Below are 19651 nucleotides of genomic sequence, written 5' to 3' on the forward strand. Positions count from 1 at the left end.
TTGTACCCAATGTTTTCGTCCTATTTTAAGTCTCTAACGTTTTAAAATCGTCTCAATTTTGCCCCGTCGTTAATTCTGTTAACAGATCCTAACGGCAGGACAACATTGAGCCAATTTTAAAATGTTAGGAACTTAAATAAAATGATTTAAATATTAAGGACAATTTTAAAATTTATCCCAAAATATAAAACAAAAACGATACTTTATTTTTTTTTATGTATAAACTATAGTAAAAAATAAATAGAAATTATGTACTTTATACGTGCAAATCTTTGTAAACATAGTGTAAACTAATCAATTGCCGATGAAAGTTTCATTTAGGGTTACCTTTTTGTTCCTATTTAGTATTTACTGCAGCTAATTATCCTTCACTGCTTCTATTTACTAATGTGGGTTGAAGTTTTTTATTGTGGACGGTTCAGTTTCCTTCAGTTATAGTGACTGGCTTACTGCTATATACGTCAACAAAATAAAGAGAAAATTTGTGACTCATATTCTTTATTTGTGTCATTTAGAATTCAGAGAGAAAAAAACAAGGATCAAGGATGGAGGAGACTTCAACAAGCACACAGAAAAATGATAAGCATCAAAGCTTGTTGGATATTATGTTCTCATGGACTCTCCATGATGTTCTCAACCACAAGCTCTACAAAGACAAGGTCTTTTTTATTATTATTGTGTTATATTCAATATTCTTTAACCTTTGATATTCTTACATTATTCTTTTTATTTATCTAGTAAGTTCTCTGTTTTTGTTCTGTTTTTAAATTTTTAACAGAGTGAGGAAACAAAATGTAGAATTGAAAGAGTGCTGTTCTTCATAAGTACAAAGTTGCTCGTGTATTTTTAATCACAAATTTGCAAACTAAATTGTATTCTTAATTTCAACTTCTCTTCAAAAAAGATTAATACAAACATTGTTTTTCTGCTTTAAGAATGTACAAAACACTGTGACACCCTTCTTTATTAGTGAGGTAAGTAGATAATGAAATTTCTTAGCAAGATGGGAAGCACTATAACTTTGTAATATAATAGTTATAGTTATATATTATGCCTCAAATGATGTTAATTTTATTATCTATTTTGGTTGCACTTTCTATACCATTTTTGATCTTCTAGGAGATACAATGTTTTTCTTCACAGGTTCAGAAGATTCCACTCTCATTCTCCTCAACAAAAGAGTACTTGAACTCATTTATTTTCCCACTGATTGAGGAAACTCACAGTGATCTGTGCTCAGGAATAGAAGGTGTTTCTCAAGCTCCATTTTGTGAGGTCATGACAATTCAAAGGTCCAAGGACTTCAAACCTCCCAAGGCCTTGTTCTATAAAATGAGAGTAAAGAAGGTCACTGAAGAAGTTCAAAATGTTGGAAAATATGAACCTGAATTTGGAGACATTGTTGCTTTCACAGATGTTAGACCAAAAGGGATATATGACTTGAACAGGCCTAAAATGCAATACCATATTGCTTTTATTTGTGGATCAGAAGATGAATTTACTGATGAGATTGAAGTACTTTCATCTAAATGCTTGGATATGGATTTTGAATTTTCCGGGAATATTAACGAAACACAAAAGCTCTATGTTGTATATTTGTTGAACATGACCACAAATATTCGCATTTGGCGAGCACTGAATGTTGGTGAAAAGATGAACATTATTGAAAAAGTTCTGCAGCATGAGCCTAATTCAAATGTAAGCTAAGTGTTATTTGAAAAGCATAATTGAGGCTAGTTGCAAACTTTTTTGTACCAATAACTAATTGAACACCGATGGAAACATTTTCTACATGAGATTCATATTATAGATGTTCATGCATTGTTCTCTGATTTTGATATGCTGCTACTTTTGTTGAATATATTTGATTTCTTATTTTTAATTCCAATGGTTATACCATATTTTACAGATTGAAGAAGTCTGTCAGATTTGCTGTTCTGGAGAAAGCATGACTCAGTCTCCAGCTCAATCTTCAGCACAAATCATAATCCGTGCTCAGAATCTGAATGAATCTCAAAGAGATTCTGTTCTAAGCTGTGTTGCTATGAGCAAATGCCATTACAGTCATAATGTTAAACTTATATGGGGCCCCCCGGGAACCGGCAAAACAAAGACTGTTGCTTGCTTGTTATATTCATTGCTCCGGGAAAAGATCAGAACATTGACATGTGCTCCAACTAATAATGCAGTGTTGACCGTGGCGTCTCGCCTGCATAGTTTGTTTAAGCAGTCACAGAAGTTTGATACTTATGGCCTTGGTAACATTTTGCTATTTGGCAACAAAAACAGAATGAAAGTGGACAATTTTCCCGGTCTTGAAGACGTGTTTCTTGATTATAGAGTGGAAGAGCTTTTAAAGTGTTTTATGCCATTAACCGGGTGGAAACATCACTTGGAACTTATGATCAAGTTACTGAAGAACCCCAATCAACAATATAGGTGTGAACTGAATGATAAGGAGGATCTAATGTCATTGGAAGAATTTGCTAAGAAAAGTAACAGCAATGTAAAACGTGCATATTCTTCATACAAGAGAAAAGTGAAGAGTTCTAACCTTTTGACATTTGAGCAATTTGTTGAGAAGAAATTCGATGGCATTGTAGAGTCTTACAATTTGTATGTTGAAGATAAAAAGATGAGTACCTCTGGTATGACGATGGAGCAATTTGTGAAGCAAAGGTTCAGTTACATTGGAGGTAGGCTCAAGTTGTTCATGAAAGCCTTGTATACTCACCTACCAACATCTATGATTTCATTCAAAGTGGTAAAGAAAATGTTCATTGCTCTGAATTTGTTGAAATCTTTGGAAACTTCGCTGCGCAATACCAAGTTCAAACGAGACTTTCATCAATGTAAAGATGGAAAAAGCCTACAAAGCATTCTAAGTTCACTATCACGTTCAATTTCGCTTCCTTGGATCACAAGCAAACATGGCGTGTCAATGTTTTGCATTGAGAAAGCATGCTTAGTATTTTGTACTGCATCAAGTTCTTCTAAACTGCATACTCAAGAAGGGGAAAAGTTCCGGTTTGTAGTTATTGATGAAGCAGCACAGCTGAGAGAATGTGAATCAGCAATTCCATTGCAACTTCCTGGTCTTCAACATGCTGTTCTCATAGGTGATGAAAGACAGCTTCCTGCATTGGTTAAAAGCAAGGTACTTTGGATGCTCAAGCACTAAAATATAGGGAAAAAGAGTTGTTTACTTGATTACCATATATGAAATTAGGTCACAAAAATGTGAGTTTGGTTTAGATTCTGAAATCTTTTAAAGGAAACTTTCTGGTGCACAAGCATCCGTGTTAACGCAGGATCCGGGAAAGGGCACCTAAGGGGTGTAATGTACACAGCTTAACCTGATAATTATATCGGTGGTTGTTTCCATGGTTTGAACCCGTGTTTAAAATACCCTAACCAAGTAGTTTTGCTTGTTTAATCTTTTTAAATATTCTAGTAGATACTCCTTTGGTTTAGTAACTTAGTTGTTTTGAATTTTGTTTATTATTGAAGATCATTATCTAATATGTTAATTGATCAAATTTTAGATAGCTGAGAAGGCTGAATTTGGAAGAAGTTTGTTTGAGAGATTGGTATTGTTGGGAAAAGAGAGGCACATGCTTAATATTCAGTATAGGATGCATCCATCAATTAGCAAATTCCCAAGTGAAGAGTTCTATGATAAGCAACTTGCTGATGCATCCATTGTCAAATTAACAAGCTACAATAAACAATTCCTTAAAGGGAAAATGTATGGCTCCTACTCTTTCATCAACATATCAAGGGGTAAAGAGCAGTCTAATCATGATCATAGTTTGAAGAACATTGCTGAGGCTGCTGCTGTCTCAGAGATTATTCAAAGACTTAGAAAAGGTTAGTTTATCTTTCTCATCATTTGTAATTAAGCTTGAATAGTTTTTTAGTCCCTATAAAGTTTTGCCATGATATTGGTACCTCTTTTTTCTTAAAATGTGTTTAGTCTTACCATGTCATTAGAAATGATAGATATTTTAAAAAAAATAATGAGAGTCCTAACTCATCTTTTTAATTATCTTCTTAATTTCTAAATAAAAAAGTTTTAATTTTTTTTTATCTTTTTGATATTTTCGAAAAATAAGATATATATTTGAATTTTTACTCATTTAAGTATTAGGAGGATAATTAAGAGATTGGATTAATAACATTATTTTTTATCTATACCAATATTTCCTAAATTTTCTTGATTATTTATAATATCTTAATTTAATATGAAGTTTAGATGATAGGAACCAAGGAACTTACCTATAGAAAAATGAGAAACCAACACCAACCAAAACTTTTAATGGGACCAAAATAATTTTGAAACATTTAAACACACAATTATAGGGAATAAAAACATAGTTAAACCTAATATGATATATATATGATATGATATTATTTCTTTTCCCTCTCTTGTTGCCAGAATGTTTGACAAGAAGAAAGAAAGTTAGCATAGGAATCATATCTCCATACAATGGTCAAGTACATGAAATCCAGAAGACCATAAAGCAATATATTTCAGACAGTGATCCTAACTTCTCTGTGAGTGTTCGTTCTGTTGATGGTTTTCAAGGTGGTGAAGAAGACATAATTATAATATCAACTGTGAGATCCAATGGTGTTGGAAATATTGGTTTTCTTTCAAATAGACAAAGAACAAATGTGGCATTGACGAGGGCTAGGTATGCCACTAATGAAAGATAGTTGTTTTTGCTGACATGATGTTACATGATTAGATCTATGTGTAAAATTGTTTTATACTAGCAGTGTATCGAAATTAAATTGTATTATATAACTGAAAATAACCAACTTTATTAATTATGTGCATTTTGGTAATTTGAGATTTCATACACCAAAAAAAATGTACCTACATGAATCCATTATATATTGTAGATATATGTTATGATCATGCTCTAAATGGTGAGATTTAGTTCTTTTTTATTGAAAAACTTTTGGTTTGGTTTTATGCACAGATATTGCCTTTGGATATTAGGAAATGCATCAACTTTGATAAACCGTAACAATGTATGGAGGGAACTGGTTCTTGATGCTAAGGAAAGAAACTGCTTCCACAATGCTTATGAGGATGAGAAACTGGCTCAGGCCATTGAGAATTCCTTGTGGGACCTTGAACTTGATTCACTGGAGGCACCATTCAAGAAACTAAGTTTATGGGACAATTCTAATACAGCTTCTACTTCCTTTAGGTATGTGGAATCTTATAACTTGCTAACTTTATATGTATGTTCATTTGAATATAAATTAATGTATATCATTATAAGTTAGTTTTCAACATGGGCCCATATGAAATTGAATTATTACTACTTATGACTGGACAAAATTAATTAGAAACATATTTTGGTTAGTATTTTGTATTGCATTGAATTAACATATTTTTGTAAATCTTATATTGTTGTAAAAAAATGTAACAAATTAATATAAAAAACAGATTTTAGAGAACACATTGTATTTTTCGGTTGTTTATTTTATAATGGTGGATTGTAATTTTTGTGAGGTTCTCTTTGGGCAGAGCACATAAACCAAGATTGATGTATAAAATCAAAACATGAAGACATTGAATCACATGTTTATGCAATGCCATGGAACATGCCATCCCTAAAGACCTTTGTTGAGTTTTGAACTTGTGATCAAGAAGCAGAGAAGCAAATCAACCTTTTGAGTTTTTGTCATCCATGCATGCTGGCAATGGCAATACTGTAATTGTATTTTGAACATAACTTATCCTTATTACCATGCGTATTCTACCATGATTTACTAATTTTTGGTGGATTATGCTAAAGATTATTTAGAAATGCAATTTATCCTTGCATTTTTTTTTTTACTTTTTAAGGGATGAAATACAAGCTACATGTATTAAGATTATATGGCGAAATTTGGTGAATTTTATTATTAATTATTCATTGTATGAATTGTATGCTTTATACTTTAGTATCTCTATAACTCTATTCGTCATATATTTTGTTGGAATAATTTTGGACTCATTTCGCAAATAATATAAGGTATTTATTCTTATGAAATTATCTATATGTAAAAATATAAATATATGATATTAATTTTTTTCTTGGTCAGTGATATTGAAATATTGCAAGTTAGATTCATTGTTGGACTTGCATGAATACGATGAAGGTATTATGTATAAGTAATTGAAATTCACATGCAGATCTCTTTTATGTAAAATTAGTAGTTAAGAAATGATAATTTAGTCAAATTTATTAAATTATCTAACAATTTTTAATTATCAATTTTACGTAAAAAATAACTGCATCGAATTTTCCGCTTTTTAATTTTATTATGGAGAACAGATTGATGCAGGACAGCAATATGGAGAGCATACATATTTTATCGGCGTGTAGTGTTAGGTGGCTACAAATCGGACGGTGCGAGTTCTCTCAGGCAAATCGGACGGTCCAATTTCAGGGGACAGAACAGACGGTCCAAATTGTCCCTCTCCCACCACGTGTCGCATGGACGTTGCTCCCCACAACAGTGTCCTTAACTCCAGCATAACCCTTTACTGCATGCATATCCACCCTCTGAAATGAGTTTCATCTCCATCCCACCTAGTAACCATTCTCCCATCTTCTCCTTCATCTAATTCTTCTTCTTCTCCCCACAAGTGGTTGAAAAAAATTAAAATACCAAAAAAAAAATTTTAAAATGTTGATCATCCTAAACTTTATATTATAAGATATCTTAGTTATCTTGATTATGTAAGTTTATTTATTAAATTTTGTTTTATATTTTAGAATTATAATTATTATTATAAAAAATTTAATTATAGTTGTTGTTAGTAGCTCAACTTAAAAACATAATAATAATAATAATAATAATAATAATAATAATAATTTATTATTATTATTATTATTATTATTATTATTATTATTATTTCTATTTCGGAGTTACAATTGTTGTTGTTAGAAGTTTAATTATAATTGTTGTTGTTATTACTAGTTCAACATAGAAACAGTGAGATTATTATTATTATTATTATTATTATTATTATTATTATTATTATTATTAATTCAGAATTATAATTATTGTTGTTAGAAATTTAATTATAATTGTTGTTGTTAGTAGGTCAATTTAGGAACATATATCAATGACTATTATTATTATTATTATTATTATTATTATTATTATTATTATTATTATTAATTCATTTAGAATTATAATTATTATTATTAGAAATTTAATTTAGTTGTTGTTGTTAGTAGTTCAAATTAGAGTCATATATCAGTGACGTTGTCCTCATCGTCGTCGTTGTTGTTGATTGAAATTTAAGAATATATGTTTAAATAATAGTTAGAAATATATATATAAATATAGTTAGAGAATATTTTAATCAATATTAATGTTTGAGTTAGACTAATATGATAGATTAGTAAAAAGAATATGTTTAGAATTTTTTGTAATATTTTTAGTAAAAAATATATGTTTAAAAAATACATTTTTGGATTAATATTGTTGATTTTGATCAATAATTAGGTTTTGTAAAATATAATAATATAATGTATTTATTTTTCGATAATAATTATTTGTTTACTATTAGGTTTTTAATTGACATAAATATGCTGTTGTAAGTGAGGTTTTAATATTATAGTAGAACATTAGTTAGGTAGGAATTGAAAGTATCTATTAGTTATTATTATTAGTGGTAAGTTATAAATAATTTGTTGGATATATTAGTTGTTCTAGTTAAAAAATTATTATATTTTAGTAGTAAATTAATAATTGTTGATAGTTTGATTAATAATTTATGTTTTTGTAGAGTTTACGGATGTTGACGTGTGATTACCCTGTCCATCCGGATCAGTACGATGATAGGGTGAAGGAGCATTTACGATTTATTGCTTTTTATCATGCATCTCAGATTAGAATAGTCCAATGTCAGAAAGGACTCGTAAATGCTCTAGTCGAAAGGTGGTATCCAGACACACATACCTTTTACCTTCCGATTGGTGAATGTGCTGAAGATATGGCTATGATTCTTGGTCTTCCGACGGACGGTCTTCCAGTCACAGGAATGACTATGAGTAGTTTTGAAGCCTTAGAGGCAGAGTGTTTGCACCAATTTGAGGTTGCACCGAGAAAGTCAAACTGTAGAGGAAGCGGTATAAAACTGACGTGGCTTCGAGATCTAAAAGAACGGTTACAGTTGACTGATGAAAACAATATACAGAGGTACGTGAAGTACCACATTATGTTGTTGATCGGTACGATATTGTTTGGAGACAAGCTTGGGGCATCTGTGCACTGAAAGTTTCTGCCTTTACTTCGTAATTTTGGCAGTATCGGACAGTACAGTTGGGGACGGCTTGCCTCGCACACCTGTACAGGGCGTTATGCAGGGCATCTCGTTTTGACTGTAAGGAGATTGACAGTCCGCTAACACAGCTGCTCGTTTGGGCATGGATCCGCCTGCCATATCTAGCGCCGGTTCGTAGGAAATTTCGTAGTTTTTCGCTTGCAAACATGTAACATTATCTTACATTTACTCCGTATCTTCATATTTAGAATCCAGTTCTGTTAATGAATTAAGTCATATTAGGTGACGTAATTGGGAGCGTGGAAACCAACGCTTTAGGTATCTTACACTTGCTCACTTTAGGAAGACCTTGGATAATCTTCAGGAAGGCCAGTTATATTTTCATTAAAGAAGTATTTCGTTTAGTTTAATAACCGAAATTAAAGGTAAATAAACACTCAATACATCAATGATGATATAAATAAACTTTACATCAGGTTATTATCTCAATCTTAACGAAAAAAGAAAACATAAAAACATAAATAAATATTGATAATAAACACTAATTAATATTTAACTACATCAATAACTAACAAAAAATATTATTATCCTAAACTTAACTACATAAACACATAAACAAATGCTAATTGAATATGTTTTCACATATCACTTAACTATTTGGTCCATCAATCAATATAAATTATTACAGAATTCTAATCTGTCTTATAAATATAGGCAATTACGTACCGGCGCTTATATTTCGGAAACTCCGGAGCATGCATGGCTTTCAAATCCAACATTCGCATAAAAGATGGCTCCTCAAACGGTACTTCGTTTGCCAGTGCATTTGCCACGTCTGTCATATTTGGAGCCATAGTGCCGTCACCTTGATCTTTATCTCTATTTGGATCAACAACTTCATAATTGCTTTCGAACTCTTTCTCACTGTCACTATTGTAATCTTTCCGTACAATATTTTGGTCGGCCTCAGATTGTTCGAATTCAATGTACAGCTCGATGAACGACATTTGGGCACGACTTTCAATATACATTGAAAACATCTCTTGCATACTTGCTTCGTCGGTTATATATTTGGTTTGAAATTGAACGAATCCACCAAATACTAGTATGGGATATCTGTATAAAATACATGATATTTTCCTTGACATCGCAGAATCTATCTTCTCACAAATCACACTTTTGAGCTCTTCAAATGAGATTGTGAAGGGAATAACAACATCTAACGGATTTTCACAAATAAATTTTACTACTTCAAATGTTTGTAACAAAATCTGACCAAAATAATACACTTTTAAAAGAACTCTATCATCTATTTCTCTCACCAATCTAAACAGAAACAAAACCTCACTATCAATTTTTTTTACCTCATAGCAAAGAAGAGAGAACCAGGAGTGGAAGAAAGCAAAAGAACAAGATGAAGAAGACGGTATCTGCTGCCTTGTTTATGAGTTACACATTTTTAAATACATCTATCTGCATAAATCGGACTCAGTGAGTTGTTCCAGCTCATTCAAAAAATTATATAATAATCAATTCAGACCATCCGAATTGATTTTCGTATTATTAAAAAAAATAGCTTCATATACAACACGATTTGAAATTTCTCTCCTTGCAAATCGGACCGTCCGATTTGTCCATTATATTTTTTTCCAACCACAACTCGCATAGTCCGACTTGTTTATATAACAACGCAGAAAAAACTGCTCCACATATTTGTCTAGCACCTCTATACCCCAAAACGCAGCACATCACATTCACAGCTTTCATAACCAAAAAAATGAGCCACAAAAAATTCAAAAAATTGTTGCGTCCTAAAATCAAATTAATTAACCGCACATGTATATAAATAAAGAGTTAATCTTGCAAAATGCTGCAAATTACATAATCTTCACATAAGGCTATGAATTCTTGTTCTTTATGTGGAATCTTTTACATCCTCAATACATATATTCGTTAGCAGAACAGAATTTTTTTCTTTTAATTTGGGATTCAGAAGCATAAAGGGTGGGATACGGAACTTTGTACCTGGTGCGAGCAATGGCCACTTGTGCAGCCATGTACAAGTTCAGAAAACAGTATATTACAAGAACAATCGCCACAAACCCATACCCTTTTGGGACCAACTTAATTATCGTCGCCATTTTTGTGTTGATTAATAGTAGCAGTGGTTCTTCTTCTAAGTTTTAACAAGTAATCACATGAACAGAGCCATGCAGTGCTTTGGGATGATTTTGCTTTCAATCTCAGATCGATGTTGAGATTATATATAGAGTTATAGACCGATTCAATTCAATAATAAATAATTAGTGTGGTACCCTGATTATTATTATTAGTATTGTTTGGATTTTGATTTTGGCTTAGCTAATTAGACAAAATTAAATTTAACTAATATTTTATATTCCAAGAGGAATGTAGTAAAATTACATAAAATGATCAAATTAATTTTATTAATATTTTAATGTGTCAGACATGGAAGATAGTGGTAAAATTCTGTGTTGTTGGCTTTATCTGTGGATTGTCCTCCAAGGCAGAGAATATTAGAAGTCAACATTTGACTAAATTAATGTGGCTTGCTCACTACTCCACATAGCAAAACTTATATGGTCTCTGATGTTTAATTATATTTTATTTTTGTAAATTTTATGATATTTATCATTTGGTGTTTAATTTTTATTTAATTTATTTTTTTAGTAAATTTTAAATATTTAAAAATTATTTATTTTTATATTTTTAAAATTAAATATTAACTGTTAATTCTTTTTATTAAATTAAACACTATTTTTTATGGTTTTTTAATTAAACGCTAAATAGTGTTTTTTTTTCTCTTATGTTTAACATTGATATATATGTTTTTATTTGAACATAATTGTTGAATTAGAAAAATAATTAACACTTTGATGATAATAAATATGATTAAGTTGAGTTAATATCTTAAATAATTTTTAATAAATTGGTTCAAGTGTGCAGGTCCAATATTATTTTTGTTATAATCCAAAATAATGAAGCAAAATGCACTCAAGTGTGCTGAACATGACCCACAAACCAAGTTTAATACCAACCAAACTTTAGTAAATTAAATCTAAACTAGGTTTCTCATATGCACTTCTGGTAAACACAAGAGAGAGAACTTCATCTTCGAACTCACACACCAGAAAAAAAAAGAAAGCTAATTAAGAAAGCAATGTCCAATCAAACTAATCAAGAACATGTTAAGTTAGAGGTTAAAGGTAATTAGTTTTCATTTGCATGCAAGTTGATTTCTTCACTTTTTTTCAACTCTTTGCACCACTATTTCGGGTAACAAGAGGAAACAGGTGGTTAAACTTTATCTACTATAAATCAATGGCCCACAATGTTACTTGGAACCAAAGTACTCTTTCAATGGTTTGGATTTGGAATTATCACTGAGCAAATCAATTTCTGCTGTTCTGTCCTCCTCGGTCAAGCAAAGGATCAGATTTGAAATTTCTAATTTAAGGGTTGATTGAGGAAAGAGAAAGAAGGATCTCTGTTAGTCCAAAGTCCAAGAAGTTGACTTTGAGAAAATCCTAACTGTGGCTCTGATGAAGATACAAAAAGAAAAATGAATCACATTAGAGCTGAAGGAGAGAGAACCCGAATTAGAGAGAAGAGAAAAACCTCACAAACAGAGTTTGAAGTCTTGGAAGCATTGCACCTACACTAAAAGGAGCACTCCGCCAAGATGAAGAACAATATTTTGAGTTTAGAAGTTGGGTTTAGCATATAGAGTCAATGCTGTGAATCATCATCTCCTTCATGTTTCACTATTTATATTTCTGTTTCAATGTATATCTGTTTTTTATTCTGTCTGAAGTAAAAGGCAAGAAAGAAAGGCATTGAAAAAAAGTCATTGAGTGAAAAAGGCTGAGAGAAACACTTCAGAGAAAAAACTAAGAGTGATTTCAGATTTCTTTTGATTGTATTTCTGTTTTGTATCAAGTACCTGAGAGGTATCCCTTGCTAAGTTGGGTAAGTACTTAATGTGTCTGGTTTAAGTAGTTACATTACCAAATCAAGTTTATGTTGAAGCTTGATATGTCTCAGATAGGATTACGTGGAGTTCTAGAGATTTGGTGTATGTAATACTTAAAAGATAGTGAAAATTCCATCAACGTTGTGGTGGAGACTAGATGTAGGTTGCATTACACATGGTAACTGAACTAGGATATATGTCTATGTCACCTTCCTCCTCTCTGCTTTAGTTTTGTTTTTCTGATTTTTATGAGACAAAACTAAATTGTCTCCTGCTTAATCCGCTGCGCAGACCAAACAAATTCCAAGTTTATTATGATTTTAAAGCTTAATCAATCAAAGTTAAAGAAGGCCATAGATTCAACCCCTCTCTTCTCTAAGATTTCTGGAACCTTCAATCAGTATCAGAGCACAGTTGACCCATACTGTTAATTTGGGTAGAGTACCAATGGAAACTCTCGCTTGTGACGGTGTCACCAAAGCAAGATTCTCCGCTCATTGGCGTGGGTGAACCGGTAGAGACTGTTGTCTCCTGGCCTGATATGTGCCATTAATGGGTGACATGGCAGAATGGCTATGATCAGCATCATTGGTATCAAGAGTTAAGGTTTCAAGAATCAAGCTTAATATCTTGGAGTAAAGGTCCAATGGCTAACAACTTGGGTACAACCACAGCGGCCTACACACTAACAAAGGGTCAGTCAAACAACATGCCTCCCTTCTTTAATGGGAAGAACTATGTTTACTGGAAATAAAAGATGTGGATCTATCTTCATTCAATCAATTGATTATAACATATGGATGATAGTTGTGAATGGTCCTAAAATTCTAACAAAGACTAGTGCTGATGGAGTGGTAACTCCAAAGAAAGAAGCCGAATAGAATGATGATGACAAAAAGAAGGTGGAGCTGAATGCTAAAGCTATAACCTTGTTACACTGTGCTATCAGTTTCGAGGAGTACCGAAAGGTGTCTAGATTCAAGACGGTAAAAAAATATGTGAGAAACTACAGGTTACACACGAAGGCACCAAACAAGTAAAAAAAAGGATCGATATGCTGCAAAAAGAGTATAAGATGTTTACCATGAAGGATGGAGAAATCATTGATGAGATGTTTGAGAAATTCTCAATCATCATCAACAGCCTTGATGCTATGGACTTAACGCACACCAAACAAACTCTAGTAAGAAACGTCCTTAGAAGCCTCACAAAAAAGTGGAAAACAAAAGCCAGTGTTCTAGCCGAGAGTAACAACCTGAGCTCACTAATCTATGATGAGCTGATATAAGTTTGTGTATGCTTTAGTTGTATTCTCTATATGTATATAAATAAACAGGAAACAAAAGAAGAGCACACATTTAGGCCTTATAAAAGAAAGGGGGAGCACTTCAAAACCTTTTTAGTATCATCAAATGGAAGTGTTTTAATCTTGTCTGATCTGTTTCAATTCCTTTGATTATACTCCTTGAAAATATGTTTGTCATCAAGAAAGAAATTGTTGAGTTAGAAAAATAACTAATACTTTGATGATGACAAACGTGATTAAGTTGGGTTAAAAACTCAAATGATTTTTGATAAATTAATTCAAGTGTGCAGGCCCAAAGTTATTTTTGTTGCAGCCCAAACCAATGAAGCAAAATGCACTCAAGTGTGCTGAATGGAACATGACCCATGGACCAAGTCCAATACCAACCAAGCTTCAGTGAATTAAACCTAAACTAGGTTTCTCATATGCACTTTGGGTAAACACAAGAGAGAGAGAATTTCATTTTCGAACTCACATACCAGAGAATAAAGAAAGAGAAAGCTAGTCAAGAAAGCAATATCCAATCAAACTAATCAAGAGAATGTTAAGCTAAGTCAGAGGTTAAAAGTAATTAGTTTTCATTTGCATGTAAGTTGATTTCTTCACTTCTTTTCTAATTTTCTGCACCACTATTTTGGGTAACAAGAGAAAAGAGGTGGCTGAACTTTATCTGCTGTAAATTAATAGCCTACAAATATTACTTGAGGCCAAAGTACTATTTCAAGGGTTTGGATTTGGGATTATCACTGAACAAATCAATTTCTATTGTTCTATCCTCCTCGGTCAAGCAAATGATCAGATTTGAAATCCCTAATTTAAGGGTTGATTGAAGAAAGAGAATGAAGGATCTCTGCTAGACCAAGGTCCAAGAATTTGACTTTGAGAAAACCCTAACTGTGGCTCTGATGAAGATGCAAAAAGGAAAATGAATCATATTAGAGTTGAAGGATAGAGAACCCGAATTAGAGAGAAGAGAAAAACCTCACAAATAGAGTTTAAAGTCTTGGAAGCATTACACCTCCACTAAAGGGAGCACTCCGCCAAGATGAAGAATAACGATTTGAGTTCAGAAGTTGGGTTTAGCATAAAGAGTCAAGGCTGTGAATCATCATCTCCTTCATGTTTTTACTAAAAGGCAAGAAAGAGAGGCATTGAGAAAAAACCATTGAGAGAAAAAGGTTGAGAAAAACACTTGAAAAAAAAGTCAAGAGTAATTTCATATTTCTTTTAGTTGTATTTTTATTTTGTATAAAGTACCTGAGAGGTATCCCTTACTAAGTTGGGTAAGCACTTAGTGTGTCTGGTTTAGGTAGTTACGTTACCAAATCAAGTTTATGTTAAAGCTTGATGTGTCTCAGATAGGATTACGTTGAGTCTTAAAAAATTAGTGTATATAATACTTAAAAGATAGTAAAAATTACATACCCAATTACCCAAATGTATTAAGTATCCAAAGGAAGACATACATGAAACATATTACAAATAAATACTAAAAGTTAAAATTAAGTTTCTTATAATCAGTTATCACACAACACGGTTTTCTACTTTCTTGGCACCAAAGAACAACAGGTTTATAGTTTATATGTAAACCACACTATCCGTCTGAACATTAATTGAAGAAAACACCAATTGATACGATTAATAAGTTCAAAAGAATTAAATATACAAGTTGAAAAGAAGCTAAGCTCCTTGACGATGTTGCATCCACCAGGTCCATCATAAACCGAATTAACACTTCCTTGGCCTGTTCCGTGAAGATTTTCTGAAAATTTATACAAGAATATTAGATCCTCAAAAGTCAAAAGTGAAAAATCATACAAAACTGTACACAAATTAAGCTAGGCAACAAACATTTTACCTTGAATATGAACCACCAAATTCTGACTTACTCCCTAGGCTTAGTTTCTTAAATGTTGATGCAGATTCTTCAAGAAGTTCAATCTCAAACAATGCATCATCAATTACTTGACCCAATTTCTTGTCTTTACTAGCATTGTGAAAACAATTTCTTTTCTTAGCATCAAGAACCAGTTTACTCCATATAGACTCACTATTAAACAATGTTGAACCATTGCCAACAATCCAAAGGCAATATCTACAAAAATCAAACAATAAATTTTAATCACCTTATGCATATTCTCATTTATAAATTAAGGTGGTAGTTTAGTTTAACATACCTAGCTCTTGTCAATGCCACATTTGTTCTTTGTCTGTTGGAAAGAAAACCAACTTTTCCAGCACCATTTGCTCTAACTGTTGATATTATGATAATGTCTTCTTCGCCGCCTTGAAAGCCATCGACGGAACGAACACTTAAACTGAAATCAGGATCAGAAACTGAAGTGTAATTCTTAACTTTCTCTTGAATTTCATAAACTTGAGCATTGTAAGGAGATATGATTCCTATGCTAGTTTTCTTCTTTGTCCTCACAAACTCTGCCAAAAAAAAAATTTTTGTTACACTACTAAGAACACACATAAAAATTAGGTGACATAGTTAATTATACAAGAAAAGGTGAGAAAACATAGCAACCTTTATAGAGGTTTCCAACAATCTCAGAAATAACTGCAGCTTCAACAGTGTTTTTTGTACTATGTCCCAGACCAATTTGTTCTCTGCCTTTAGCTACATTTATGAATGAATAAGAGCCATAGATTTCTCCTTCAAGGAATTTTTTGTTATAGCTTAAATTACTCAAAATTGGAGCATCAGAAAGCTTTCCTTCATAGAACTCTTCACTTGGAAATAAGCTAATTGAAGGACTCATCCTATACTGAATATTCAGCATATGCTTCTCATTTCCTAAAATCACCAACCTTTCAAACAAGCTTCTTCCGAATTCTGTCTTCTCAGCAATCTATAAGATTTTATTCAATTTAAAAAACATTAGACACATAAAAAATTATCAAGATTCAGTAAACAACAATTAAGATCACAAAAGTACTAACTATTTAGAAACAATGCTCAGTACCTTGCTTTTAACCAAGGCCGGAAGTTGTTTCTCGTCGCCGATTAAGACACAATGCCTAAGGCCTGGGAGCTGTAATGGTACGGTTGACTCGCATTCTTTAAGCTGGGCTGCTTCATCAACTACCAGAAATTTCAGTTGTGTCATTCCTTTTGTGAACAACTTTACAGAACTTGATGCTGTACAGAAAATCAGACAAGCATTCGACAAGCAAAATTTCTCAATTCCATGCTTGTCATTAGTCCTTGGAATGAAAACTGATTGAGAAAGTGAAGTTAGTATTCCAACACATAATTCTCTTTCCAGGCTTGGCCACCCCAAGTAGTCAAGAATTTCTTTTTCTTCATTTGCTTCTTCATCATCATCATCACTATAATTCAGAGTTTTCCTGTACGGAACATGATTCAAGGAACTTTCAAGGGATCTAAGAAAACCAAAAGCTCTAGTCATTCTCCTCACATCACTGATCTGAATAAAAGATGTTGGCATGTGTGTGTACAAAGTCTGCATACAGAACTCGAGTTTTCCTTTCAATTCCCTGTATTTCTTCTTCACAAATTGATTAAATGTCATTAAGCTTTCAATGAGAGAATGATACTTTTCTGCAATGTCACTGTATTTCATGTTCACAAATTCCTTCAATGTTTTAGAATCACCAAAGAGCCAGTTCCTTATTTTGTATAGGCTATACTGGAATTCAACAGTGCTGTTTTCTTGCTTCACAAAATCTTTGAATGGCATTAGGCCCTCCTCTTTCTGATACAATTTATAGAGCTTCTTAGGTTCCTTAATCAGTTGAATCATTGATTCGATGCTATGTTTCCAACCACTTAGTGGAGCAAAACACTTAACAAGATTATTCACACGATTTTCGAGAAAGATATCTTTAAGGCCAAGATAACTATCAACCTTCATTCTAGAACTATTGCCAAATAGCACTATGTCGCCAAAACCATATGATTCATGCTCAAGTGAATCCTTAACAAGGCTATGCAGCCTCGACGCAACCGCCATCACTGCCGTGTTAGTTGGAGCACATGTTAATGTCCTGACTCTAAGCTTCAAAAGGGAAAACAAGATACAAGCCACAGTCTTGGTTTTCCCAGTCCCAGGAGGTCCCCATACAAGGTTAATGGTGCTGTTATGGTGACATTTTGTCATGCTCACACAGCTTGAAACTGCATCTTCTTGTGATTCATTGAGATTCTGAGACTGAATCATATTTCTTATGCTTGAAGTGCCAATAACGTTTAGTTCTGAGGGGCATATTTGACATTTTCTTCCAATCTAGGAACAATAAAGAAAACATGTAACATGTTATTACCTCAGTGTTTTGAGCAATTAAGGGAATGACAGCCTTAGAAGCATTCAGATTATGATAAATTTAAAACAGTCCATATCATGCACTAGATTTATGTAATGTATTTACACCTAGTGAATCATAGAATCTCTAGATACATCAAATACTCATTTGCATAAATCTGTATTTACAAAGTAATTCACCATCAAACCAAAGTTAAAAAATGATATACAATAAACTATAAACATAACCTAAATACACAACCTCAATATACAGAATATATATATATATATTTTTTTCCCTTACCTTCGTGTCAGGTCTTAGCACCTTTTCAATAATGCTCATGTCTGCATCCTCTAGCTGTGAATTCAATGCCTTCCATATCCTAACATTTGTTAGAATGTTCATAAGATGCACAGCATAAAGCTTCTTAACACCACCACTTCTGTCATATTCATTCTTAGTCTCCATGAGCTTGGAGGACAAAATTGGAATTACATTGTCATATGCACGTTTTGGCCTAACAACATAACCAATATGGTAGAAGTTTTTGGGGCTGTTTAAATCATCTATGCATTTTGGTCTAACAGGAGTAAATGCAATAACATCTCCTAACATAAGCTCATATGATTTTCCAATTTCACCACCTTCTTCCACATCATCTTTATCTACATCATCATTATCACTAGTGTTCACCAATGTTAAGAGATAGAACAAATTCTTAGGAGGTTCGAAGAACTCTTTGTCCATTTTGACAGTCTTGATTTCGCAGAATCGAGCTCTAGACACTCCTTTCAAGCCTGAACATATGTCACTGCGTGTCTCTTCAATCAATGAAGGAACGAATGAGGTCATGTATTCTTTCACAGAATTGAATGTCTCTGGAATCTTAACAACCTGTTAAAAACACTGTTTCTTAAATTCATTTCTTAGCTTCACCAATATGAAAACAAAAAGAGAAAAGACTAAAATAACCTTGTGCTTGTAAAGATTATCATTCAGAACATCTTTGAGAGTCCAAGAAAAGACAATATCCAACAAACTGGATTCATCATCATGATCCTCCCTAGTTGTCTTTGACATCCTTTGCTAATTGATGAAGAACAAATCTGAATCAATTTCAAATAATAGCAAGAAAGCAAAACCATTAATCTTCTCTGATAGATATAGTGAAACTATTCATCACTTGTATATGTTAATGTTAATGAAGAATACTTACTAAAATGAATCTGGTTGTTGTAGACTTGTAGCGGTTGATGAATGAAAAAGACCCGGGTAGAGAAATTAAAGGAGCAACTTAAAGGTTAAGATGCAATTAGTAGTAATTATTGGACTATTTTTTTGGAAAATGTTAATTGCTTAATACTACAACACTAAAATCAACTACATTATGTATTTAGTAGTTTTTTACTAAAAAAAATATTAGAAAATTAATAGCATTTATTATTTTTTACTGTAGTTAGTCAATAATATTTAAAAATATAAATTAAAAATATATTGTTGAATTGTTAGTAGTAATTAAAACATTACTTGGCAAATTAAACGGGGGAATGCTTTATTTATTTACGAGGCCTACTTAATTATTGGACTATTTTCTTGAAAAATATTAATTACTTAATACTACAAATATTAAAAATAATATTAAAATCAGCTACAAATATTAAAAATAATATTTGTATGCTAAAATTAGCTACAAATTCAACCCTTGTGTATTGATATATATTTTGTATTTTAATCTGAATTTTATACTAAGAGAAATAGTACAGAGTCAATAAAATTT

The 19651-nt window shown here is 32.2% G+C and overlaps 3 protein-coding genes across 3 annotated transcripts; 2 read left to right on the plus strand and 1 right to left on the minus strand.

The window, feature by feature from the left end:
* The first annotated feature begins 482 nt into the window (after nucleotides 1–482).
* LOC112767312 (helicase SEN1-like) lies at nucleotides 483–5976 on the plus strand. The gene is made up of 7 exons (XM_025813183.2): nucleotides 483–659; nucleotides 1144–1698; nucleotides 1910–3157; nucleotides 3546–3870; nucleotides 4439–4697; nucleotides 4989–5222; nucleotides 5546–5976. The coding sequence occupies exons 1-7, from the start codon at nucleotides 546–548 to the stop codon at nucleotides 5583–5585; spliced, it is 2775 nt and encodes a 924-aa protein (XP_025668968.1). The 5' UTR covers nucleotides 483–545; the 3' UTR covers nucleotides 5586–5976.
* A 1837-nt stretch (nucleotides 5977–7813) lies between these two features.
* Nucleotides 7814–8514, plus strand: LOC112762929 (serine/threonine-protein phosphatase 7 long form homolog). Its single transcript, XM_025808734.1, has 2 exons — nucleotides 7814–8284; nucleotides 8326–8514. Exons 1-2 carry the CDS (start codon nucleotides 7814–7816, stop codon nucleotides 8512–8514), a joined length of 660 nt encoding a protein of 219 aa, XP_025664519.1.
* Nucleotides 8515–15019: 6505 nt separating this feature from the next.
* Nucleotides 15020–19243, minus strand: LOC112765360 (helicase SEN1). The gene is made up of 8 exons (XM_025811262.3): nucleotides 19091–19243; nucleotides 18847–18980; nucleotides 18178–18768; nucleotides 16575–17858; nucleotides 16136–16460; nucleotides 15780–16038; nucleotides 15461–15697; nucleotides 15020–15364 (listed from the first exon to the last, which is right to left on the minus strand). The coding sequence occupies exons 2-8, from the start codon at nucleotides 18952–18954 to the stop codon at nucleotides 15331–15333; spliced, it is 2838 nt and encodes a 945-aa protein (XP_025667047.1). The 5' UTR covers nucleotides 18955–18980; nucleotides 19091–19243; the 3' UTR covers nucleotides 15020–15330.
* Nucleotides 19244–19651: the final 408 nt, after the last annotated feature.

Source organism: Arachis hypogaea, chromosome 17 (assembly GCF_003086295.3).
Source record: "Arachis hypogaea cultivar Tifrunner chromosome 17, arahy.Tifrunner.gnm2.J5K5, whole genome shotgun sequence".
Classification (NCBI taxonomy): Eukaryota; Viridiplantae; Streptophyta; class Magnoliopsida; order Fabales; family Fabaceae; genus Arachis; species Arachis hypogaea.